Consider the following 27,754-nt stretch of genomic DNA (forward strand, 5'->3'; position numbering starts at 1 on the left):
ATACATAATGGAATCTTATCATTTCTATTGATTTTTAGAACTTTTATAAATCATAGATTACACAATGGAGGGCCTGATTTTTTTTATACCAATTTTCAACCTATTTTTCAATGTAACAAGACAATCTAATATGTAACAAGACATATAAAACAAATTTTAGGATTGTAATTCGATAGGTAGATAAAGCTGAATCTTATCTTTTGAACAATTGCAAAATTGTTGAAATATTAAACCCGTAGGCCTGCAGAAAAGTATCATACTAAAAACTTGCAGAGGGGACACAAGCTTTAAACCGTTCACTCCAACCCCACATATATTCATGGTAACAGAGTAAAAAATCTATTCAATGAAAAAAGAAACAAAAACAAATTAAAAAGAAAATTTATAATGAGGAATAATACAAGAAAAAATGTCGTTTTAGAGCAAGAAAGGCTACGTCTGAACAAGCACGAACGAAAATAATTTATTTTGAGGGATACTTGGTAATTTTGGAAGGTTGCCACAAGCGGGTGAAGTATATAAGAAATATAATCAGTTATAAAAACAATAATTCAAACATTTAGAATGTTGAGGCTGAGCACAGGAAGATGGGGGTGCGCCAGTACAAAAAGCTGTTGAATAGGCTAAAGAAATAAGAGAATAAAAAGCAGTTATGATAGGGAATGTAGTGGAATATTCATCTGCACTTGATCATATTTTTGGTATGGACTAGTTAATAACACTTCTAAAGCATCTGGTAAGCAACGTCTTTAAGCAGTTGACTTCTTCTCTTCTTCTCCTTTGTCTTCACTGGTAGCCTCACCGTCATCAAGTATTATGTCCTCTGGTTCAGGTGCTTTTGGCAAAAATTCAATATCACCATATGCCTTAGTGTATACTTCTTTGGCCTATAAAAGAGTGAACGAACAAACATAACAAGAATAGAAAAAGGATTATTATATATACATCCACACTCTCTCTCTCTCTAGTTTCTATCTTTAAGGTATATACCCCCTTTATTATGTGTCTTTGCGTGCCATCTATTCATATGAGGAGGGCAATAATATTAGTTCTATATTTTTTATTTATGAATAAATTCAATTCATTAAAACTATAAAAAGGGACAAGATTGAGCTATTAATTAAAAAATAAGGAAAAAGCACAGAAAAAATAAGGCACAGTAAAAATAATACGGTAAAAATAAGGCTATATTACGTAAGTCCTATACTCCCAGAAAATTTTTGAATAAGACTTTACGTGCTAGAATGGTCTTAAGAATCTTTTGTAAAATCTCGTTCTCAAAGTCATTAGGATATTTCTTATAAGTATCAAAAAGGTTATTTGTCTTATTTCCCCCCCCCCCCTCCAGTTGTTTCACAATTTTTGTGGTATCTCATTTCTTTGAACTGAGTTTCTTTATTCTGCTTCTTGTGTGTTAAGGTGATAATTATAAAAAACTATTGCCTTGTTGGGGCTTTTTATTCATTTTTTTACTTTATTTTTTAATTTTTTCATATATTGAGAAAAAAAACTTCGGTTTAGGGGGGAACCCCGGAATGTTTTAGGTTCCTTTTGATCCAAGGACTTACGGCTGTAAGTTCCAAACTGGTTATGGACAAAAAGTCCCTTTACGAGCACCGTACCCCCCTCCTCCTCTCATTCAACAACAAAATGTTTGACTCTTCCGACCCAGAGAACAATTCATGAAAGGTTGGAGCAAATCGCACGCCCAGCATTGGACAGGTCTCGGCTTTCCCTTATAAAACTTACGTTTGAAGAATTGGCAATTTGATTATTTACGGCCCTTGGTCGTAAACAATCGGGCAATGTGGAGGGCTAGTCATCCCAGGAAGCGTAATTATTGGACTTTTCGGCCATTTTGAACATATTGCCTATCTTAAATTTTGATCAGATGTCTTTGAGGGTTATTGAGGGGGAGCGAAAAGGAGCTGGAGAGGAAGTTGGTTGTTATCCAATTACTTTTGACTCTAAAAAGTGCACTAAACTTTCAATTTCAAGTCGAAAAAGCCTGCACGATAACAGGTTTAAGTCTAATGGCTTTTTATTTAGATTGCGCTGCCTCTGATATGTCATAAGGTGTTCATCTTCCCATCATCACTGGTTGCATAATTTTCACTACTAGTTCATAATACTAAACATAAATTTTACTTGCCAATTTTTTTCTCCATCTTAATAGATTGCACAGCTGCGTAGTAATATTCAAGTTACTAAAATTCAAATTATAAAAGATTCACGTTAAATTTCACGTTACCAAAAACAAATTACCATCACGTTACCATCAACGGGTGTATATTTTTAAAAACCAATTAGTTGCCGCAGTACAATGGCGAGAACAATCACCTTTTATGTGGGAGAATTCGAGTTCAACCGTTTCTGTTGCAGCAAATAAAATACCTAATCACATCTAATATAACTAAAATATATACAAGATTATAACCCTTTAATAGTGTGGTAATTTTTTAAAAATTACTTTTCTCATGTTATATACATAAAGTGTAAAATTTTATTTTATGTTGATTCAAGGGAATTGGGAACAACACACACAGAAAAAGAAAATCCCCATTAAAGAATAAAAAAACAAAAGTTATTATTCAAATTTGATTGGGTACTAAAATATAAATTTTTAATTATTTTGAAGGTTTCTCTTTATGGTTGCAACAGCAGCTGTAACTTAGTATTAGACTACAGATTAAATTTATTTGTTTGTGCTTTTGCTTGATATGCTTTCTGTTTTTGTCCGTTAAATTGAAAACAAAGATAACAGCAACAAGAAAAAAGGAATTCTTCGAATATATTCACAAACAAGATTTCTTTTTAAAATACTGTCTTATGTATGCACCACAGCCTAAAATGACAATAATCGAAAAAAAAAAAATGTCAATGCTCTGTCATCCTAACTCTTCCTACTTAGAGGGATTAATATAATTAGTCATGATATTGGATCGGGTTGATCTGGTTCAATCCTCATCATTGCAACGATGAGGATAGTCCTCCCGATACTTAGGATCCCTTACCTTTTGGGTAGGAGAGAGTAACCGTAGTTCCATGCAAGACTGCCGCCACGTTACGGTTGAAGCTGCTGCGGCATACAGTATGGTGTATGGCTTTCAACCATGGCAGATCGTTTGGCTGCTTTGTATTTTACAGCTGCTGCGGCATACAGTATGGTGTATGGCTTTCGACCATGGCAGATCGATTGGCTGCTTTGTATTTTGCAGCTGTTGCGATATCCAGTATAGTGTATGGCTTTTGACCATGGAAGATCGATTAGTTGCTTTGAAGTTTGCAGCTGTTGCGGCATACTGTATAGTGTATGGCTTTCGACCATGGCATATCGATTGGCTGCTTTGTATTTTACAGCTGCTGCGGCATACAGTATGGTGTATGGCTTTCGACCATGGAAGATCGATTGGCTGTTTTGTATTTTACAGCTGCTGCGGCATACAGTATGGTGTATAGCTTCGACCATGGTAGATCGCTTGGCTGCTTTGTATTTTACAGCTGCTGCGGCATACAGTATGGTGTATTACTTTCGACCATGGCAGATCGATTGGCTGCTTTGTATTTTACTTAGAATTCTGGTACTAACTTATATACAGAGCCGTCACAAGCAGATGAACTGTTTTCATTCATTAGACTTTTGTTGTCCTTCTGGATTTGTGGTAGGCGAAGATGTGGTGGAAAAAGGAGGGAGCTTCATCGTGGGCGGGTTGGAGTTTGGAGTGGGGTTTTTGGCAGTGGATTTGATTTCCAGTATATTTCAGTGTATTTCGTATATTTCAAGATCCGGCTTTCACTTTTACATTTGTAGGCTGATTCTTAGAACAAAGTTTTTTGTAGGGAATATTTACTTTGATTTCATTATTACAGTATTTCAAATATTAGTCATTATAGAAGCTCCAATAGATATAAAATGCGTTTAATTTATACTTGGTTCGATAATTATACTTGGTTTCGAATATCTGATACGCTAAAAGAGCTCTTTTTCTCGAAGCATTGGTGTGCAAAAACTAAATATTGATTTAAAGACTGGGGTTTGAGGGTAGCCCTCCTTGTAATTAGAGTAATTCTATACCCCTACTATGAAAAACGAATAGAAATAAAATGATAAAAAAAAAAATATTTAATTAAATGGAAGAGCGATACTAAAACTTAGAACGAAAATAAATTATTCCTAATATTAGGGGTGATACCCTCCTCAAGCCCCCACTCTTTACACGAAAGTTTTGACTTTTTGCCCCAATCCTTTAAGAACACAGTTCAAATACGGTGGCAAATATGGTGTTTTATTACTCTTTTCCTAGACAGTGGAAAACCGTTAGGGTGCGTTATTTTTTAGTAGTCCTTTGAAGACAAAGAATTATTCCTGAATTTGCAAGATAGCTTCTTCGTTATTTTTCAGAATCTTGCCGAACTTCATATTTTTGATGAATAAGTTTGTTTGAATAACTAGCTTAATAAAGACGATAGATAAACAGTAACTATTATACCTTGGAGACTACACCATCTATGTCCAAGTCTGCTCCAGGTCCTTCGATGTAGAACACATTCTCGGGATATTTTCCATCACATTCTACTTGACTAGTATTAAAGTAAAGGGACCATAGCACACGTGGTTTTTCATCATCCTCTTCTTCGTCCAAGTTCAGAAATCGCTTAGCCAACGATTCAATATCTTCCTTCGCTGTTGTTATCTGTCCACCAAAAAAATGTACAATCCCTGAAAAGTAAATTCTTGTTTATTGTATTTTTTCATATGTATATGCTTGAAGGAGTGAAGGACAAAAGAATTGTCCTTTTGAAAAACAGGGGCGGTTAGGAGAGGTACGAAAAAGACAATTAGAGCGTGTTAAAAATGAAAATGAAGAGCAAAGACACGCGTGGTTAGAAGATATACGACACCGAACAAGTGAGGGAGTCAAAAATGAAAATGAAGAGCAGCGAGTCAATGAAAATCAACCTAGACAGCGAGAATCAAAACGTGTAAAAAATTGAAAATGATAGCGATGATGATTGGATTTGGGATTTTGAAATGAGTAAGGTCATAAATTCCTACCATACCTTTGTAAAAAAAACAAACAAAGGTTCAGCGATATGTATTTCATAATGAAGAAAGATAAGCCGAGGTGCAACGAACCAAATAAATTGAAAATAATAGCGATGATCATTGGGTTTTGGATTTTGACATGGATAAGTTCATCAATACCTACTATACCTTTGAAAATCAAAAATATGGACTGGATAAATCGTTGGAAGAAAAAGAAGTTTTTGTCCCACCACCTGTATAATTAAAAGAAACAAAAGGTTCGGCGATACGTCTTTCATAATGACAAAAGACAAGTCAAGGCAAAAGAAGAAGTTTTTGTCCCACCACCTGAACAATTAAAAGAAACAAAGGTGGTCGTCAATGCTTTCCATACCTTTGAAAATCAAAAACCTGATTTGTTTTGTGTATGACATCATATAAATATTTGTTTATATTATGTCATGCATAGCATAAATAAGATGGTTGAGCTTCCAACACAACAGTTGTTTATATAATATAATGTCTGTTGAAAGGCCCAAAAAACGAAAATTTGTAGTTGCAGTTACTATAAATGATGATTCTTTGGAACCAGCACCTGAACTATCAACCGTGATAAGATGTGAAATTTGACGACCTGGACCATTAATGGCGACAACACCAATATGGAAAACTAAAGCAAAGGCCATTGCTTAATTGTCTGAAGTAATCAAAATCCAAAAGCGTATCAAAAATGAAAATGAAGAGCAAAGACACGGGCGGTTAGAATATATGCGAAATCGACAATTAGACAATTAGCGTGTTAAAAATGAAAATGAAGGGCAAAGACACGCGCGGTTAGAAAACATACGACACCGAACAAGTGAGGGAGTCAAAAATAAAAATAAAGAGTAGCGAGTCAATGAAAATCAACCTGGACAGCGAGAATCAAAATGTGTCATAATTTAAAATGATAGCGATGACGATTGGGTTTGCGATTTTGACATGGATAAGGTCATCAATGCCTACCACCATACCTTTGTAAAAAAAAAAAAATTGTATTTAAAATTTTTATTTTTAATTTAAATTTTAAATTAGATTTTAAATTATATTTTATTGGTTAATATTTGAATTTTGAGTAGCCAAAAGGGTATTAAAAAATGTTTAGTAGTTTATTTGTGTGTTATTAAAGAAGGATTAGAATGACTTGCCTAAAGATGCTGTAAGGGCACAGCATTATATTCCTCCTAGGTTTTTTTTGGGGTTGAGGGAAGATTGGGAGGATGCAGGATGATGTACAGTTGATTGAGAAAAAGGTTTTAAGAAAAATATTGACGTATTATTAATGTATTTCCCCGGTGAAAAGGGTGCCCTATGGCTGAAAGGCACCCTGCAAAACCGGGAATGGTATTTTTTTTGTGGTTTTGAAATTTTTAGTAGTATACCTTGTCTTCATCAGTTATGTTTGGCTACCCAAATTAAAAAACAAAAGAAGTTTTTAAATTAGTGTAGGTGATATTAAAGTTTGAAATTAAGTGAAAAAGATTATAATGTCACCGAGAGGAGAGGAGGTGGGATTTTAAAAAATCTAAAAAAAAAACAAAAAAACAAAGGTTAGGCGATAATGACGAAAGATAAGCCGAGGTGTAACGAAGTAAACAAATTGAAAATGATAGCGATGATGATTGGGTTTTGGATTTTGACATAAATAAGGTCATCAATGCCTACCATACTTTTGAAAATCAAAAATATGGACTGGATAAATCGTTTGAAGAAAAAGAAGTTTTTTTTCTCACCATTTGAACAATTGAAAGAAACTAAAGGTTTGGCGATATGTCTTTCCTAATGGAAAATGACAAGCCAAGACAAAAGAAGAAGTTTTGTCCCACCACCTGAACAATTAGAAGAAACAAAGGTGGTCGTCAATGCCTTCCATACCTTTGAAAACAAAAAACCTGGACTAGATAAATCGTTGGAAGAAAAAGAAGTTTTTGTCCTACCACCTTAACAATTAAAAGAATCAAAGGTTCGGCAACATGTCATTCATATATAGAAGCCTGCCGCGTGCCGAGTGCCGGGGGCCGGCAGCTTCGCCGCTGGGCTCCCGTAGATTATTTTGATGGACAGAAACAAGCCAAAGCCTATAGAAGAACATGGTATCGAATGAAAATATAACACCTAGACTAGAGTTATTTAGATTATTTGAGTGTCCTAGATAATAATGTTAGAAAAATGAATGAATTTTTGGAGTTTTCCAGAATTCCGGGTGTAAGAATGGGTTCAAAATTTAATGTTAAGAAGACTAAGTCACTCAGACTCAAAATGAAGGAGGATGAAGAAGTAACTTTATGTCCGGAAAATCGACCAAGCGGAAAGCTTAACTAAACTGGGTAGCATTATCAGCAAAGAGGGTGGTTGCAATGATGATTCAAAAATAGAATAAGGCAAGGTGCAGGGTGTTTCATCCCTCTATTAAGAAGGACTAATGAAAGTAGTCGTCATGAGCCTGGATCAGATTGATCTGGCTTAATCCTTATCACTAGAACGAGGAGGATGATCATACCGATAATCAGGATCTCTTACCTTCTGGGTAAGGGAGCGTAACAAGTGGATGAACAAAGATAATAATCCTGGTTATCAGATCAAGACAGTGACCAAGTATGGCTCTGAAACGTGGGCGCTTCGAAAGGTCAAGGAAGATTTATCAAATATTTTCCAAGGGATTATTTTCTAAATTAAATAACATATTATATATATAATAAGTTTATCGTAAAATTATATAATATATATTTTGTATATATAATAGTATATGTTATATTATATAATAGGATATTGTCTAAGGATCATTTTAGATACTCGTCCCTATTTCATAATCATAAAAATTACTATTATGGGTACTATATAATTTATGTATATATAAGTATTTATGTTATATTATATAATAGGATAATTGTCTAAGAATAATTTTAGGTACTCGTCTTTATATCACAAAAATTATATCATAGAAATTACATCTTAAAAATTATATCATTGATATTATATAATAAATTATTATATTATGGGCACTATATCCCAGTAAGCTGTCCGAAAAATGTAGCTCGACCCCACTTTCTTAGACAACAATGATGAACAGGGAACATTTTACAGATGAAGGATGACAGATGTATAAAGGTATGTATGTTATACACATATACCCTTTTCATGGCAAATAGTCAAATTTCTCAAATTGTCTAGCGATGGTTAATCGAAATTAGATGACCTTTTTTGATTCCTCACCATTGGGAGAGATATACGGGTATTTGAGCAAAGTTTCTATGGAACAAAAGTCTAAAACGAGTACACGGGAAATTACTAAGATAGGAAGATAAGAAGAGGAAGATAAGGAAATATTCATAGATAAGAAGAAGAAGCAGAACAAGAAGTACTTACTGATATCTTTGGGGGCAGATGCAGTCTCATATCCTGTTTCAAAAATTCTAAACTCGCTCCCACTGATTGTCATAACCACAACCTTTTCTTCATTGTTTTTATTTAAAGATCTGCAATTTTAAAAGTCAAACAGTTATGCTTTATATAACATACTTAAAACTATTTGAGAATGTCTATATTACACCATGTCTATAGTGCATAATTTCAGAAGACCAGACGACTCCTTATCTCTTCGGGTTACTTTTCATTATTTCAAAGCCCAGAAAAACAAGTTAAGAGAATCAAAGAAAAAATACAGGCATATACTGCCATAAACCAGGAATACAATTCATGCACAAGAAGGGTGGGTCTTATGCGTCAACTCTTAGTTTTTCCCTGGTGACCGAGATCGATTCCTCGCGTGGCCCGTTATTTGGTTTGGGATGGGGGCCAGTGGCGTGACTCTGCAAGCTCAGCCAGAGTCGACCCAGCTTTAAATGGGTACCTGGAGAACTCTGGGGAAGATAAGCAGGAAGGGTGTGCGAAAGCACACTGCACTTCCTGGCTGAAGGGCCACGAAACGGAGATCAGCGCCACCGGTTTGGATCTTAAGGTTCTAGTGCCGAAAGGTGTGCGAAAGCACACATACCTGAGGCATTTTCTGTAATCTAAGCACGACTGAGCATGCCACTTTGTATAATATGGCGCACAACAATATTAAGTAAACGTAAAGTTCAAATACAAAGTGTAGTACAAAAGGAGAGTGGTACAGAGAGGAAACAGTGAAGCACAAAAGTTAGTAAACACTAAAGTACAACAGGTAAGTAAAATGTAAATGTATATTCTTAATGATGATGACGAAGGCTAAAAAGACCTATAACACGCGACGTTTTTCTGTAATTAAGATTTTAACAGGCTCCATTTCGGGCGTGTGTGTTAAATTAAAAAATTCTAGTACAGTTTGGGGTTTGGAATCTAAAATCATAATTGCTGTACAACATAAAATTGAATTAATTCTACATAATGCTAATTAATTATTATTTAATGTTAATTAATTACTATTTAATGTTAATTAATATATTCAGGGTTAATTAACATATCTCTGTTACATCAATACTTCAGATTTAGAATTGTATTTAGATTATGTGGCGCTCAGTCACAGTAGCAACAATTATATATATAGATATTTGTTTTTATTTCTTGGTTTTGGATTTTATTTTATTTTAGTTTTATCTTTGTTTTTGTCTTTTTTTGTGTTGAAGACGCCCTGTTTCATACAAACGAATATTCGCGTCATTTTAGTTTGTTTTTTGCTTCTATTGGCCGTAGTCCCATTTGTTTCTTCACCATGAGGTTTCTCTCTCTATTTGTTTTTGTCATGGCTGGTCAGTTCGACTTAAGATATTTTGAAACTAGCCTTAGACAATAACTTCGGAAAATATTTACTACTTCACTGCAGAGTTATCAATTCAGGAAAACATAGGAAGGGGGTATGCATTTTTTAAAATCAGGAGGGAGAATTCTGTTGTTGTTTTTTTCGATTATTTTGTAACGACAATACCTAAAAAAGGTACTTTTCAGTCGACTCAACTTTTTCCGTCAAAGTTCAAGCATAGCAAATAGCTTTTCAGCAATTTTAAGGTGAAATTACTAGGTTAAACTGGAAATTGTCAAAATTGAGTGTGTTAAACAAATATTAAAAAATATATATATATACATACATAATATATAACCAAGTTGTTTTTGTACCTGAAAGATTAAGCTATGTAACTACATGGATGTCTACATGGCTGCAATGAATTAAATTGAAAAGCTGGAAGTTAACGACAAAATAGAGGCGATATACATCCCCAGACATAAAATTTGGTTATGCAGGAAATCATTTTCAGCAGATAAATGTTTTTCTGCAGAACCTGAGGCACACATAACAGGAATAATGCACGGATACATAATCTTTTAAATGTAAGATCGACAACATAAAAAAACTCGTACGTTAAATTTCGATAATCTTATCGTATAATCTGTCATTATTATTTCCATATAAAACTGTAATTACTGCTTTTATATTTATTACATTTATTACCTCCCCCCTGAATTACAGTCAAGAATAAAATTTAATTGTACTTCCAAAATTCCTTCTTGGTTAAACTTATAATTTTACTAAACATCCAACGAATTAATTAAATTCCATATACCATTTTTAACTAAAATTTTAAATAGATGATCTATTATTTACTAAATTAAAATTAATAAAACATTAAAGAAATAATAAATCAATTAATTTTAAAATGGAATATTCCAATCCAATATTCCAATTCAAAGCTATCATATAGGTCCAGGGGGAAAAGGTCCAACCTACCTATCAGTTATGAATATTGCTCTTGAAAGCTATCATATAGGTCGAGGGAAAAAAAGGTCCAACCTACCTATCAGTTATAAATATAGCTCTTGAAATACCACGAGTCCTTGATGGTTGACTACCACCGGGTATATAACCATTTGCCAAAACACAGTAATTACAATCAACAGTTTTGCCATTGGTAACTATTCCAGTGCATATATTATCATCACTAACAAGAAGACCATCCACATCGCGGTTCAAATAATAAACACCTCCAAAAACTGCACACAATCTGAAATGGAAGGAAACAAAATTATGCCTCAGAAAACGGCAAATTATTAAAGTTTTGGAAAAATTCCAAAAGAATACTGTTATTAAAATGGTTGACTCTCAATCTTTCTCATTAAAGGAAGCTTAAGATCAGCTTGACAGCTTTTAACCTGATATCTCAAAGTTTCAAAACAGCAGAACAAAACAGAAATAAAAACCCTGAAAAAGAACCAACACTTAACATTCCACAATACTATTCATTTCCCTCTCGTTACATTCTTATCACAATCATTTCACATTTAATTCCAATCCTTGATACCCTGCTAAAATTATACTTTAATTTTTCAAAATATTTTCTTATGGACTAACTAACATTATTTCATCATTTTTAACATACTAGTTCAATAAATCTCTATTCAATTTAAATAGCTTCTAATCCAAAATCTTACCAAAATCTTTGCTAAAAAATATACAAAATTCTCATACTTGTTAATTCACAAATATCTGCATAAAAATTACCAAAGGCCACTTTGACATGCTACAACAAACCAAAGCTTTTCACTGGCCAATACTGACGGGCAAAAGTTCAACACTAAATGTACTGCATTAATTCATTTAAAAATACAACACTTAAGACGGAAATGGAATAATTCACAATGATAAGACAAGTAATTGTAAAATGGGTACATGTATACAAAAAACACACACCCCCCCCAAAAAAAAAACAACAAACAAATAAACAAAAATGATACAGTCTAGAATTGCAACAAATAATACTGTTAAGTGTTGAAAGCTCAGAAACTTTTAAGATTTTATCAATGTAATAATTACAAAACAAAAACTTTTGTAATCATAGGATCATATATCATAGCTTCCATTGATCATAGAGTATGGATCCAAGATTTTTAAGAGCGTGGTTGTACATTAAGCTAAGGAGGGTGATTCTCCCTGGTATCAATAGAACGGCCTTCTGGAAAAAGTTATAGCAAAACTTAAACGCAAGCTAACTGATTCCTAATACTTCACAGCGATCGGAGGAGGCAAGGGTAACAGGTTTTTTAAGAATGTGGTAATACATTAAGCCAGGGAAGGGGATTTTTGCCGGACCAAGCAAGGAATAAATTTTTCTTTTAGGAAAATGTGGGCATAAACAAGGACCTTTCAAGGATTCTCCTCCCACTTAAGAAAATCTCGTAAGGTCTGATAATACGAGATACGCATACTACAAGATTCACTAAACTCTAATAATTTATTTATTTCTTTGAACGAAATTTCAGTATTGTACTCCCTTACTAAAATCCATGAAAACGTTCGCACAGCTGCCATGTTTAGAAACAATACTAGCAATAAGCAAGAACTCAAAAATAAAAGTGAAGAACAACCAAAGATGCGGTTAAAAGATATACCAAAGCGAAAACAAGAAATATACGGTTAGAAATAAGCGACAACGAGAATTACAAGCGATAACGAGAATCAGAACGTGTCAAAAATGAAAGTGACAGTCATTAGGACCCTTCAACGTTATATGTATTCTCCGCAGAACCCTCAAATTTTCCCGAGGAAAGAGTAGTAAACAAACGCGATTCATTTGGAGGTTGCTACTTACAACGAGAATCAATACATACCTACTTACAACGAGAGTCAATACAAGCCTGCCACGTGCAAAGGGCCGGGACCCTGCCTTGAAATCGGCTACATATTTTTTTTTTCTTCTTAAAACAGACATACTGACATTTCTGGCCACAAACGATCTAAATAGGTCACAAATTTAAGGAAGAATTTGTATTTTTCCCAGAATGGTTGTATCGAAACTATGGTGACAATATGACATCAAGAAGAGGCTGTGGTTGGAAGACAAGCGACGATGTGACTCAATATATACAAGCCTGCAGCGTAGCCATGCAGGGGCTCCCGGAAGTATATATATATTAAATAAAAAAACAAAACAAGTTTTTTCAACTGAAAGTAAGGAGCAACATTAAAACTTAAAATGAACAGAAATTATTACGTATATGAGGGGGTTCACCCCCTCCTCAATACCTCGCTCTGTACGCTAAAGTTCGAATTTTGCTTCGATTCTTTAAGAACGACCTCTGAATCACAAAAGCCGCTTAATTAGAATAAATAGCTATTTTGAAAGTACTAAAAACAAACTTAGCGTAAAGAGCGAGGTATTTATGAGGGGGGTGGGTGCGAACCCAAGTCATATACGTAATAATTTCTGTTTGTTTTAAGTTTTAATATTGCTCTTTACTTTCAGTTGAAAAAAGTTGTATTTTTATTTAATTTTTGGTCATTTTTTAAATAATGCTAGGAAATCTGACACCCCTTCATGGAAAATCCCCTTCTCCCATGGAAAGATCCTCAAACGTAACCCCCTCCACCGACCCCCCCCCCCCCCACCAGATAAAATCCTACCTGAAAACGTCTGTACACTACGCAATTACCAATAGGCCTACTATATGTAAACAATGGGCAAAGTTCAGAACTTGCAGCCCTTCTCCCGGGAGACTGTGGGGGATTAAGTCATCCTCGAAGACATAGTTATTAGATTTTTCGACTACGTTTAACAAAATAACTATCTCAAAATTTTGATCGGGTGACTTTGGGAAAAAATGAGCGGGAAAAATGGAGGGCCTAGTTGCCCTCCAATTTGTTTGGTCACTTAAAAAGAGCACTAAAACTTTTAATTTCCGTTCTAATGAGCCCTATCGCGATAATTTAGGACCACTGGGTCGAGAAGATCACCCCTGAAAAAAAAGTAATGAAAACGCATCCGTGATCTTTCTTCTGGCAGAACAAAAATTACAAAATTCCACATTTTTGCAGATAGGAGCTTGAAACCTCTATAGTAGGGTTCTCTGATACGCTGAATCTGATTCTAAGACTTTTAAGGGGAGTTTCCCCTTTTTTCGAAAATAAGGCGAATTTTCTCAGGCTTGTAATTTTCGATAGGTAAGAACAAACTTGATAAAACTTATATATCTGAAATAAACATAAAAATCCCATTCTTTTGGTGTATCTACTGGTATCAAAATTCCGTTTTTTAGAGTTTCAGTTACTATTGAACCGGATCGCAATCATTGTTTCGTTACAGCAATAATTGTATTTATTTCTCAAAAACGGCTCCATATTTTATCGGGAAAATTGGTATCTTGGTTTATTCTCGCATAAAAAAAAAAAACGATCTAGATAGGTCAGAAGTCTGGGAAAATTCGTTAAATACCTTAATTTTTGGGGGGAAAAACTGTAATAATCAAATATCTTTGAATAAACCCAGAATGAAAAGACATTAAATTGCCTAAAGAACAAAAAACTGGTAATTGCAAAAATATTTGAATATATTTCAACAAGGGATTACAACCATTCAAAAATTTAAAAAAAATAAAACCAAAAGTTTGAAGCTTAGCAGAAATCGCTGTTAGAAATTGGACTTGCTTAATAATCAATCATCTTTGAAAAGACACAGTATGAAAAGATATTAAATTACGTAAAGAGCAAAAAACTGGTAATTGTACAAATATTTATATATATATTTTGACAAGGGATTATAAGTAGTTACCTATCTAGTACTTTGACACCTACATTCACGCCAACGAGAATATACTCAAAAGTGTAATAGATACGAACCCTACATTCAAGCGTACATTCACGCCTACAAGAAAACCCACGCCTGAGGCACTACAGTATCACGTGGACATTTTAAAAGAGTTGGCAAACCTACAAAGTGCTCAAACACGTTTTGAAACTATAGTCAAGGTTATATAAGACAACCAGAGTGGTTTTTGAGGCAACATCCGTTTTTTTAGAGCCAATCAGAGACAGCGGAGGTTGCTCAATATACCATAACTTGGTTGGTGATTGGATTTGAGTAAAAGGAATGGTTTTCATTGCAATTCATATTAGTAAGAGAATTGAATTCAGAGAGAATAGTTTATTTGAGAGGATATTAGTAGAGAAAATGAGTGGTGCATTTACATTATTGGAGATTAATCATGGAGCCGGTAGCAGTAATGACATACGAGTACCAAATGTGGCTGTGGAAATAACCGGAGGCTGTAGACTATGACCTTGAATGGGACGATATGTATGCTAGATACGTGATTTCATTAAGCAAATTTATGCAGGAGCAGCAACCATATTTTGCTGCGAAACTGAATATTGTGCATAGAAATAAACTTCGGGCAGCATTAGATGTAGTAGCGAAATATATTGATGAGAACAAAATGCATCAGTGAATGTTATTGTTGTAATTATGCTCAATAGAATTGTTCCTAAATCAAAGGTATTTTTCTTTCTATAGTAGACTAGCGTATATTTTTTAGAGTAGAAAAATTCTGGTCAGTCTGAAGTTGGCTGTGAGAGTGTTTCCCGCGGCACTTCCCGCGGCACTTCCCGGCCCGCAGCAGCGGGCCCCGCGGCCACCCCCGGGGGGACCCCATTTAAAATGCTGTAAATAAAAGTGATATTATTATTTTAGGTGCATTATTCTAATAAATTTTGTATTTTTATAAACAAAAAAAAATTGTATTTATTAAAGTGTTTTTTCTAGTGCCTATGTAAATATTGTATTTTTTTTATTATAAATAAATTAAAAAAGTGTATTGTTTCATGTTTAATGTGCTTTCATGTTCAATGTAGTATTTTTTAAGTGTTGTTACTTTTATTCGTATAATAAAAGAAAATATGATTCTTTATTCGTCTTCTTATTATTATTCTTGAACGGACTAGTAGTAGGGAAATTATTTAGTCATCAGACAGCTATATTCTACAGTTAGTTGTCTAGGTGAACTGTTGAAGGGAACATGTATCAATTTAAAACATCATTCAGATCGTTTCTGTGTGGGCCGTCAATGTCGGGCAAAACAACACTCTTAACTAAAATAATTAAAAATTGCGATAAAATGTTTGTGGAGAAGCCGAAAAAAATCTACTATTGTTACATTATTTGGCAGGAGTCATACGATAAAATAAAAGCACTTGGCACGACGGGATTGGTGCAGATACAATTCATACAGCGACTTGATGTTTTCAACATTATTGAACCAAACTCTTGGCTGATTATTGACGATCTTGCTGAATCTATTGAACAATGGTCCCAGGAAATGCTACAACTGTTCATTGTTTGCTCTCATCATGAACAGATTTCCGTTTCTCTTATTCTACACTATCTCTTTCATCAGAGCAAATGTATGCGAACTCTTGCATTGAACTGCACCTACTATATCATCTACAGAATTGTTCGTGATTCTAGCTCGCTAATAACTCTCAATAAACAGATAAACCCCGGCGCTCCTAAATTCCTGCTCTCAGCTTACAATCAGGCAACTAATAAACCCTATGGCTATATCCTTATGAATCTTAATCAAAATACACCCGAGGATGTGAGTGTGGTCACAGATATTTTTGACAATGAAATTACAGTATATCTCCCCGTGAACAGTAAAAAGACCTATTAGTTGCTATCATGACACTGAAGAAACTACATGAAAATAGACATTTATTTTCAGTTCTAAGCACTTCAAAACCATCGCTTAGGAAAGCCATACTCAAACATGGTATTGACAATGATTTCATTAATCTAATATCTGAACTTTTTTCTAAATTTTATCGAGGTTAATTTTCAACTGCCACAAGTAGTTAAGCAACAGGCAAAGCAACATCATTCCATTGTACGAACATGGGCCTCTTAAAAGAAAGTAAATAAATTAATAAAAGAACGTCTTTTTCAGGCGGGCGGCAGCTTTTTCACACTTTTACTGCCAATAATTGCAGGACTTGTAAACATTTTTTTATAGATAGCCAAACACTATAAATCGACACCAAGAGTATGCGTTTTCTTACCCTTGGAACGCCTTGAGGACGATTTGAGAAAAGTCCTTGACGATGATATTATTAAGGATGATAAAAAACTGCCTTTGCTTTAAGTTACAATTCGCCGAGTAGACGAACTTGAGCCCTCTTGGGCAATGACCACTGGTATTGATCACAAATAAGAAACATCTCCTCAGAATTCTGCTGCTGGAACACAATTAAAGAAGGAGAAATTGGATTCGATTGTATTGAAAATTGGAAATCTAATGCCCCACTCATATCGTGAACAAAATAAACGACTCCTAAACTATCTCATGGAAAGTGGTCAAGATCATATTCAAGTTGATGGCAATGGGAAAGGGATTATAATTCACGACAAGAGCTACAATCTACTTTATTTAATCTATGCTATGGTTACAAATCGTAAAGGACTATTATCATTTGACGCTCATCTATAAAACTTTCTAAATACATTAAACTTCCCCAAAAGTTTTATTAACAATAGAAAAATTCTAAAAAAATAAATTAATATGCACCATCATCATCATCATCAACAACAAGACCATTAAAACATGAAGAGGAAGAAGAAAAAGAAGAATTTAAATCAACGTTGGAAAATACTAGCACACCTAGTGGAAACTTGACAATGGTGGCGAGGAAAAAGCGAAAACGTATCATGTCACCATCACCCCCATCACCAACCACGACTAGTATACAAATGGGTAGCGGACGTTACACTACGTGTTTACGTTCAGAAGGGTTTAAGTTCTGAAAGGTGTTTATGAAAATATTGGTGAAGCGGGGAGTTTAAGTTCCCCCACCACTCTTTCCAAAGTCACTGGTGTTCACACTAAAAGTATACAAGACTATCTACAAAATGAATCAAGTTACACTCTGCATAGAAATAATAGACTTCGTGCTAATCAATATCGAAAGACTACAGCCTGTTTCTCATTGCATATAATGCAAGCAGATCTCCTAACTGTAGATGAGATTCAACAACGTCACAATTCACCGTACAAGTACATTCTACTTGCAATCAGTGTTTACAGTCGTTATGCATATGCAATTCCATTGTGGTCAAAGAGAGACGTTGAAGTTGTTCAGGCTATAGAAAGTATGCTCGAACAGGATTCGTATAAAAAAAATTCAAAGGGATCGCGGTAGTGAATTTGTTAATCCCCATGTTGCAAAAGTACTAGCGAAATATAATACACTGCTCTATCATGGTCATAGTCCTATAAAGGCTGCATTGGCCGAACGATTGATAAGAACTATTCGACTTTTATTTTCAAGATATTGTACATTGAAAAATACACCGGCTTTTATTCATGATTTAGATAAAATCATGTTGATTTATAACCAACGACCTCATCGATCATTGTCCAATTCTACGCCAACGGAAGTTCATCATTCTGATCATGATACAATTGACATCTTTCTTAAACAATATTCCAATAAATCAATTGTCAAGAATAAGAATAAATTCAGTGTTAGTCATACTGTTCGAATTAATGGGGCAGCTTATGTTTTTTAAAAACTGAATTACTTGTAGCTCGCCTAGCGTTTTAAAATGGCAATTTTGTTAGACGATAAAACTACAACTAATAATTTGCGCGACACTAATTATAAAGATCTTATCGGTGGCTTTTATGACTATGAGCTGAAAATGGTTAAAAATAATAATGAAATCTATCAAGCTGAAAAAATATTAAAGACTCGTACTCACAGTAGTAGGAAACAGTTACTTGTTCGGTGGCTAGGATACAACTCCGATTTTGATTCTTGGATCGGTGTTGAAGATATTGACAATTCCCAATGATTTCTATGTAACATTTATGTCCACCGTTTCCGATCCTCTCTACAACGACTTGAATAAGACAAGTGATTTTTGGACGAAACTCTCCCCCGCCATAAAATTTTACGGAGCATTTGAAGCGGCTCTTGTTGACTCTATTCTCAAATATGCGTATAACATCTCGAGAAACAATCGTTTGTATGGCACAAGAGATGTACCATTTAATTAGTCACTCTTTGTCGAGTAAGAATAAGTTGAAGCACTTAAATCTAATGAATATCCACATGTTAAATTAAAATATATTGAATACGATAATATGACAGACTTGTGTCGTACAATCAATAGAAAAATCTCATATCTTAGGAAGGGTATATTCCATTTTAATTATTCATTGGAACACGATAGGATTTACATTACCTCAGCTGTTGACACTGAAATAATTATTCTCAATGATAATATGAAAAATGTTCTTTGCTTTAAACAGAATACAACCAATGGGGAAAATTCTGGCACCGTTTACGGGATGGATCAAGTTATTTTTGCTGATTATCCACCTGGTTTCACCTCGGACGTTTGCATATTTTTCTATGCATCCTTTGTGGAAACATCGAGAGTTGGTAATTCAAATGTCCCCCTCCTATGTGTTCTTGAACGAAAAACAACTCATGAACTTGTTCATCATTATAATATAAAGCATCTTCAGTATGTTCCTGTAAACACTTCGTATTTGGAACTCTGTCAGTTAACACTAAGAAGTGAATTGGGTGATCCTCTAGCAATAACAAAAGGCTTAGCAGTGATTACATGTCATTTTCGACCCATTGTCGGCGACTGCAGAATCGCCTAAAGTGAACAAGAGAAGAATTCCATTTGTCTGTCCTAATATCGATTGCTATGTTGGTGCTCTGAGTCCACGTCCAATAGGCAATGGATTGGACTACTACAAGGGGCGTACTACAATGTGCTATGGTCTTGGTAGCTGGTTTGCTAGGCTATTTTGTTCTGCACTACCCCTTGCCAGAAAATATCTTGTACCTGCTGCATCAAATTTAACACTACAGGACTGGGGGTCGGACAAGACTTTCAAGGGGAATGTTAAGGAAAATCTTAGATCTTCAGCAAGAGCCGTTGGTGAGCAACTAAAATCTCGACAAAATGGGGAGGGATTGAAAAGGATGCGTGCGCGTCATTCACTCATCAGTCTCCATCCAGGCGGGAAGCGAAGAACATCAACAAGGACTTTGAAGAATAAAACAAGGAAGACCAATAAGCAGAAGAAGAAAAAGAAAAAGATTGTTAGATCAAAGAAGGATTTCTTCTCTTAAGATGACTTATCTCCCCCACAAGGAATCATATCTATCAATCAATTCCTCATTGAATCTATTCAATGCTGAAAATGTTGATGTCAGTGTCAAGTACGGCTATTATGAACAATTCCACCCCCCAACAACCCCTCTTGGAAAATATACACTTTCAAATATTTTCCAATGAAGACTATTTCATTGATTTGTCATCAACATTTATTGATTCAAATGTTATGGTGAAGAAAAAGTCATATAATACATCTCCAAATACTGGTGACGGCGTCTCTTATGAGAACTGTATTCTACTAAATCTATTTAAGGCAGTTTATGTATTTATTAAGGGTACCTTGGTGAAAACTAGCAATAATTCATCCAACTACCCAAGTTACATATAATTTATGATGATGACACCAAAGGCATACAAGGAGTTGAGAGGACAATCATTGGGCTATGAATATCGATCAGGTTTTGATACTGACGGCGGGTTGACTACTGCAGTGAACCAGGAGTATCATCTGGTTGGAAAATTAAATCATGTGATATTCAATATATTTCAATGGCTACCCCCAATGTCAAGATTGACATAAAGCTAAAGCTGGCCCCATCAAATTTTATTTTGAGCAAAACACTTCTTGCAGCAGCCGATGCAAATGTCATTATCACATCGGCAATTTTCCACGTCCGAAAACAACAGGTTATGAGCTCTGTTGCATTGGCAGTGGAAAAGCTAAGAGCCAATGGCAACAACATTAAACTTCTTGTCCCCCATACGATCACCAATCAACGTCACATTGCCACCGGCTCTCGTACCTATAGCGGTACATCATTTATCAATGGAGAAATCCCATCAAAATTGGCTTTGGCCTTTGTGAAGTGGCAGTGCCGTTCGATCCTGAACTGAAACCCCCCATGATTTTAATTATTTTGGTCTATCTAGCCTTGGGTGCAAAGTGAATGGTATTCCACTGTACACTCTATCATTTGACACAAAATCCTATAGAACTCTCTACGAGTTGACCATGCAATCCCTAGATCATGACTCTCAACTATTTGTAAATGGAATAACCGATTCAATGTTTTCAAAAAATCATGGGGTTATTGTTTTGGACTTCTCGGGGACCTAGGATATGAACATAGTACCAACAGGGAATGTACGTTTAGAGTGTACATTCACCGGTGCTTTGACTGAGAGCATCACGCTAATATCATTGACCCAATTCGAAACCTATTAGGAAATAACAACCGACGGCAGTGTTCTACTAGACCTAGCACCATGAGCAAAGACCAAATAACCAACGTATTTAGCATTGATCCAAACGTGTCCTAGTACGAGTCCTAATGCTTACCATCGGTCTTCATTGAAAATATTTCAAGTGTTAAAAATACTTTAACCATTGCTAATAGCAGTACATGGACTTTGAAGACTGGTCATTGGCTATGCATACTTCAAACAGCGAAGAATATTGAAGTTTTTGATCCTCTTGGCCTATCGTATAAATTCTATACTCCATACATCAGCAACTTTATTGAGAGCAGTGGGAAAACTATTATTCAAAATCAAGGAAAAGTATAGGACTTAACGACTAAGACATGTGGCTTTCATGCACTACTCTTTTTCATGTTCAGATGTCGTGGCTACACCTACAAGCAGTTTCTCGACATCTACGTTGACTTACCTCGATTGAACGACCTTCTAGTTGAAAATATACTTACAAGCGTATTTAATATTGATTTTAGTGCCCTACTAATAAAATGTTCTAAAAATTTGTTTTAAATTTTTTATCATTAAATGAAATAATTTATACAAATGATAAAAAACAACTTTTTATTCTTTAGACTTCATCTTCTACTATTTATAGATATTTGTTGACAACAACTAGTGCAGTTAGATTATCTGAATTCAATGTATACTGATCCTGATGTGCCGCAACGTCAGGGTCACATTTTCTACAGTAGAGTGTAGCTTCACTCTTGTCATATCTCTTTGTATAGTCAATGATACTATTCTCATTCATTCTATAGAATTCACATGTTTCAATTTGGTTATTTGAAGCAATTTCACAAACAGTGTCCTCAAGTGTCGAATCACACTCCGTCACAGCCAAATAAAAATCAGTGGGCTTATAATCATAACACCCATTGTCTTCACAAAGATGACGTAGAAATCAAATTCTTTTGTTGTTCCAGCATTTGAATCGTTGACCTGGTTCCTCCTCCCATAACAATTTAAAACCATGACGAAACCAATCTCGTATTAATAAACTAAAGTCGCGGTCAGTATTCTTTCCAATCATGACAGGATGTGTATTCTCCAATAGATTACATTTATCATAGTGGCAATTGGAGCATAAGTGGCCTCTAGGATGAGGTTCTCACGCCACCTCAATACAGGAATTACAACCTTTAATTTTTACAGTGTTTCCTCTATGCAATTTACACGGGTTGCATAATCTACACTTTTCATCATACGCATCAATCATTGTAAAATTCTGACATGAGGACCAGCTGCCCAGTGTGCACATACATAGCGGGCATGTATGGAACATTTTTTCATGTGTTGACACTCTCACTGCCACAATGAAACTGAGCTACCAACAACAAAAAATTGACTGGGATAGAGAGAGGAGTAAAACATCCGTGAACACCATCTTTCTCATGAAAAAAGTTCTAAATTTCTAAACTAATGTTTAAAAGCATATCCACAATATCAGTTTGCCGTGTCGCGATCAATATATCAATAAATTATGTAAATGCATTTGAAACCCGCTGTAAAAGCTTCATGCAATAGGTCTAATGATGGAGAATCAGTTTTCGTTATATCCACAAGCATTCCCCGAGAAAACATCTTCCTTTGAATAGACAGCTTTAGAAAATCGTCGTCTAGAATCAAACGTTTTTCCATAAGCACTAGGTTCCCCATGATTCACTTTTTCTCAAATGGATCCATTTTTTAGAGTCCTAACACTCTCACAACCAACTTCAGACTGACCAGAATTTCTTCTACTCAAAAAAATACGCTAGTTTTCTATAAACAGAAAAATACCTTTGATTTAGAAACAATTTTATTGAGCATAATTACAACAATAACATTCACTGATGCATTTTGTTCTCATCAATATATTTCGCTAGCACATCTAATGCTGCCCGAAGTCTATTTATATGCACAATATTCAGTTTCGCAGCAAAACATGGTTGCTCCTCCTGCTTAAATTTGCTTAATGATATCACGTATCTAGCACCGTATGTGGAAATAGCCTCCGGTTATTTCCACAGCCACATTGGGTACTCGTATATCGTTGCTGCTGCCGGCTCCATCATTAATCTCCAATAATGTAAATGCACCACTCATTTTCTCTACTAATATCCTCTCAAATAAACTATTCTCTCTGAATTCTATTCTCTTACTAATATGAATTGTAATAAAAACCATTCCTTTTATTCAAATCCAATCACCAATCAAGTTATCGTGTATTGAGCAACCTCCATTGTCTCTGATTGGCTCCTAAAAAAACGGATGTTGCCTCAAAAACCACTCTGGTTGTCTTATATAACCTTGACTATAGTTTCAAAACGTGTTTGAGCACTTTGTAGGTTTGCCAACTCTTTTAAAATGTCCACGTGATACTGTAGTGCCTCAGGCATGGGTTTTCTTGTAGGCGTGAATGTACGCTTGAATGTAGGGTTCGTATCTATTACACTTTTGAGCATATTCTTGTAGGCGTGAATGTAGGTGTCAAAGTACTAGATAGGTTACTACTATTATAACAATTCAAAAACCTTAAAAAGGAAAACCAAAAGTTTGAAGCTTAGTAGAAATCGGACTTGCTGTAATAATCAAATATCTTTGAATAGACTGCACTATGAAAAGACACTGAATTGCGGAAAGAACAAAAAATGGGTAATTGCAAAAACCTTAAAAAATAAAACAAAAAGTTTGAAGCTTAGTAGAAATCGTTGTTATAAATCGGACTTGATGTAATAATCAAATATCTTTGAATAGACTTTAGTATAAATAGTGACGAAGATCACACTGTCTTTCCATCATAAAAAATAAGTAGAACAATAGGGATATTTTATATAAGACAGTGGAACTCAACTTTAAATGAATATTACGACCCTATATCCAAGGGTCGTTCTCAGCAAAACAAACAAAGAAAAAAACAATATAAAAGAAACTCACATTAAAATTCAATCATTAAAACTGAAAATTTTAATGATTTCAGTTTTAATGATTGAATTTTAATGTGAGTTTCTTTTATATTGTTTTTTTCTTCGTTTGTTTTGCTGAGGACGGCCCTCAGATATAGGGTCAAAATATTCATTAAAGTTTAACAAGGGATTACAAAAATTCAAAAACCTTAAAAAATATAACCAAAAGTTTGAAGCTTAGTAGAAATCGTTGTTAGAGATCAGACTTGCTTTAATATTCAAATATCTTTGAAAAGACACAGTATTGAAAGATATTAAATTGCGTAAAGAGCAAGAAATACACTATTAGAACCGTATTATCTGAAACCCATATATATGAAACTTACCGTCCCTTGGCTTGAATAACGAGGAAAATCTATTGGCTTGAAAAACAAGATAAGTTGCTTGGACTACGATATCTGCATAAACGGCATCTTTTTTTTAACTTTTCCCGTCTTTCCCAGTCATATAGCGAGGCACTGGAACATCATAGCGAGCTGTTTAACGGCTCGTTTTAAACAAAATTGCCGCATCTAGTGTATTTTTTAATAAAGAATTTTTTTTAATAGAATATTTTTTTACGAATTTCTTTCCAGAGCAATTTCATATGGGAAGGGGAATCGTATAAAGTTTGAAGGGGGCTCATTCGATTAGAAATTGAATATTCTAGTGCCCTTTTTAACAGCCAAAAGGAGTCGAAAAATAACATGCCGCCCTTACATAATCTTTTTAGAAAAATTAGAAGAAAAAAAATTTAAGAGTGGTAATTTTTTACATTTTGTTTTATTATGGTCACAACAGCAGCTAAAACCTCGTAAGCAGTAGACGACACATGATAAGTGGAAATTGAGAATTCATATTCGAAAAAAAGCGTAAAGTTATCTCTGATTGAGATAAGGTAGCAAATATTGCCGTCAAGTTTATCTTGAAACACTTTTAAAAGAAAAAAAAATGTTTGTTCTTAGGAGAGGCTGAAAAACGTCTGAAGATGCGTTTGAGCGTCACACATTGAGTGTAGCATCATAATGAAGGGAATATATCTAGTAACGTAAGTGAAATCTAAATACTATTCGAGGACAATTTATTTTTTAAGCACTTTTATTTGGGACTTGTGACCTTTCCTTTTTTAGATTCTACTTGCATGATTGTTACTATAAAAAACAATTTAAATGTGTATTTCTTGTTTTGATCTGCCACTATTTTCGGGAATTATGGGCTGTTGTAATTTTTAGTATTGGACTTGATCGTCTCTTTCTAGGTTGCTAGCTACCGCTGCAACCCGAAATTTTAATATAATCATTTAAGTATAACATTTTTTTTTAATAGGGTCTTTAAAAGCCTGCGTGATGCAGTGTATAGCGTGTTGGAATTCTACTCCGAAGGTCGCAGGTTCAATTCTTGCTACAGACAATTTTTACAAATTTGTCAAATTAAAGTCTAATAATAAAATGAGCCATTTAACAAAATTTCTATTAATTACTACCACATGAGATCCTCTTGACTGACACTATTTATGATGAGCTATCGATCCTTTATGTAAGTTTAATTTAAAATCTCGTTTGGCTAGTTTCAATAAGAGAAAAAGGCATCATCGGAATTGATGTCGCTTTCGCTGTTTTGTTTTTCCATTTCGTCATCACCATTACTTCCTTCGGAGTTTTTGATTGCTAATTCACTAAGTCCTATCTCCTTTTTTTTTTTTTTTTTAAATGCACTTGTTTTTCTCAACACAGAGCTAGCTATATCCACAGAAGTAGTCATCTCCCTTTTTATTGGTTCTTTTTGCTTTTCCTCAGTTCTTTTCTTTTCTATTTCTGTTTTATCTATTCCTTTTCTGATTTTTTCAAAAAATATTGGTGCTTTTTTAATTACTTTAGATAAAAATCCTGAAGATGTTTTTGAGGTCTGAGACATGGTATTTGATACGGATGATATGGATGAATCAAAAGATGTATTTTCAGAAACGTTAATGTTAGCAAGTACTCGCTCAAAATTTTGGAGAGCAGGACCCATAATTCTTGGGGCTATAACCTCTTTAATCTTTGTAAATGGTTCAAATATCACTTCTAGAAGTATCTTTGTTTCTATGTGAGCTCTTAAATGCCATAAATGGGCTGTAATCAGTCCCGCTGTAATAAGAAATCCCTCATAGTTTACCATGATTTATGTGACTTCTATGGATCGAATCAGATATAAAATAACTTGTCAAGTAGTTAAAACCTAGCAAAAAACAAAAATAATTTTAAAATGATCAGGTATTTTTCTGATTTGAATTAAAAAATTAAAGTTATTGTTCAGACATCATAAATATTTTTGCAGTTTGCAGTTAAATAAAATTGTTTTATTTAAAATTTTCAGGAATTATTCTAGTTTCGGGTGACAAATCAGATTTTTTGTTAACCCCCTCCCCTAAAAAAAAAATACTGCACTTTACATAACTATATCTACATACTTTTTATAATGGTTAAAATCCTATTTTGATTTTTGTATGCAGGAATATATTAATAACATTTGTTACTGCAGAGTTATAGAAAAATGCAGTTTTTCGTAAAACTGATTTTGTTTCTAAGAGTATTTTTTGTTAATTATAAAAGGTTTTTAAATAAAAATGAGCCATTAAACAAATCTCTATGATTTTCCAGTGCGCCACCAGCTGCACTGAAAAAAAAAACAGAAAAAAAGATGCCGTCGATACAGAATGTCGAAATTAGGAGTATCGTAGTACGATATTCTATAAATTATTAAAATAACGAGATTAGGAGAATCAGGCAGCTAGCTAAGCCCAACATGTGCCATGGTTTGTTCTTTACTAGGTTTCAGCAGTCTCTACAGCCATGATACAGATGAAACATACATAATCCCTATTTATGATTAACTATACCGATCCTTTATATAAGTACTTCAAAAACTATTTCCTTTAAATTGTTCCTTCCTAATTATTCTCTAATCTTCTACATTATCCAGTTTTTGACTCTTTAGTTTAATTGTCAATTATTTACATTTTGGAATCGTTGTGACGTCTGTTGTTGTGTGTCTTATTGCCACGATGTCGTCACGCTTTATATTTCCTCAGAAAAATTTCATTGCCTCAGAACTTTTATTCAAAAGATTTATTCAAAATCAAATGTATCCTCGTATGAGGATATGACGCCATATATACCAAAGACCATTTTTACTTTTACCTGTTGATTCAGTTACTATGGGATTTACTTCAGTCCTCAGTATAAAAAAAAACCAGAAAATGTCCTGTATAGGGGTTTCCGACAAGACGGTCCTAATGGTGTACTTTTTGTTGTGATCTGACTCTATTTTCAGGAGTTAAGGGTTTTTATATTTCTTAACATAGGACTTGATCGTCTCTTACTAGGTTGCTAGTTACCGCTGCAACCCGGACTACAATGGATCTTAATTATGCAATAATACCTTTGCTTCTAATTATTTTTACATCTCTAATGATTCTGCATCTTTCTACTGCCTTGTATAAGCTTTAAACAAATTTTGCTAGAACAGGAAAATGTGGTGCTAATGCTCGTAGAGCACAAGAAGCTGTAACATCCATTGCGTGAATGACAATAAATTGACCCGTTTTACCAAGCCGAATTGACTGGTTTGTGCAGTAATTAAATTTA

At 34.4% G+C, this 27,754-nt stretch overlaps 1 protein-coding gene across 1 annotated transcript in view; it reads right to left on the bottom strand.

The window, feature by feature from the left end:
• Positions 1-369: 369 nt before the first annotated feature.
• The window catches only part of Rep (Rab escort protein), a 115,925-nt gene continuing 88,540 nt past the window's right edge, over positions 370-27,754 (bottom strand). Inside the window, exons 7-10 of the mRNA XM_089089875.1 lie at positions 10,837-11,043; positions 8,432-8,541; positions 4,491-4,720; positions 370-887 (exon numbers count right to left, since the gene is read on the bottom strand). Coding sequence (XP_088946001.1) covers positions 750-887; positions 4,491-4,720; positions 8,432-8,541; positions 10,837-11,043 — 685 coding nt within the window. The 3' untranslated portion in view covers positions 370-749. The remainder of the gene's footprint in view (positions 888-4,490; positions 4,721-8,431; positions 8,542-10,836; positions 11,044-27,754) is intronic.

Source organism: Artemia sp. Qi Xiang Cuo, chromosome 5 (genome assembly GCF_049724085.1).
Source record: "Artemia sp. Qi Xiang Cuo chromosome 5, ASM4972408v1, whole genome shotgun sequence".
Classification (NCBI taxonomy): Eukaryota; Metazoa; Arthropoda; class Branchiopoda; order Anostraca; family Artemiidae; genus Artemia; species Artemia sp. Qi Xiang Cuo.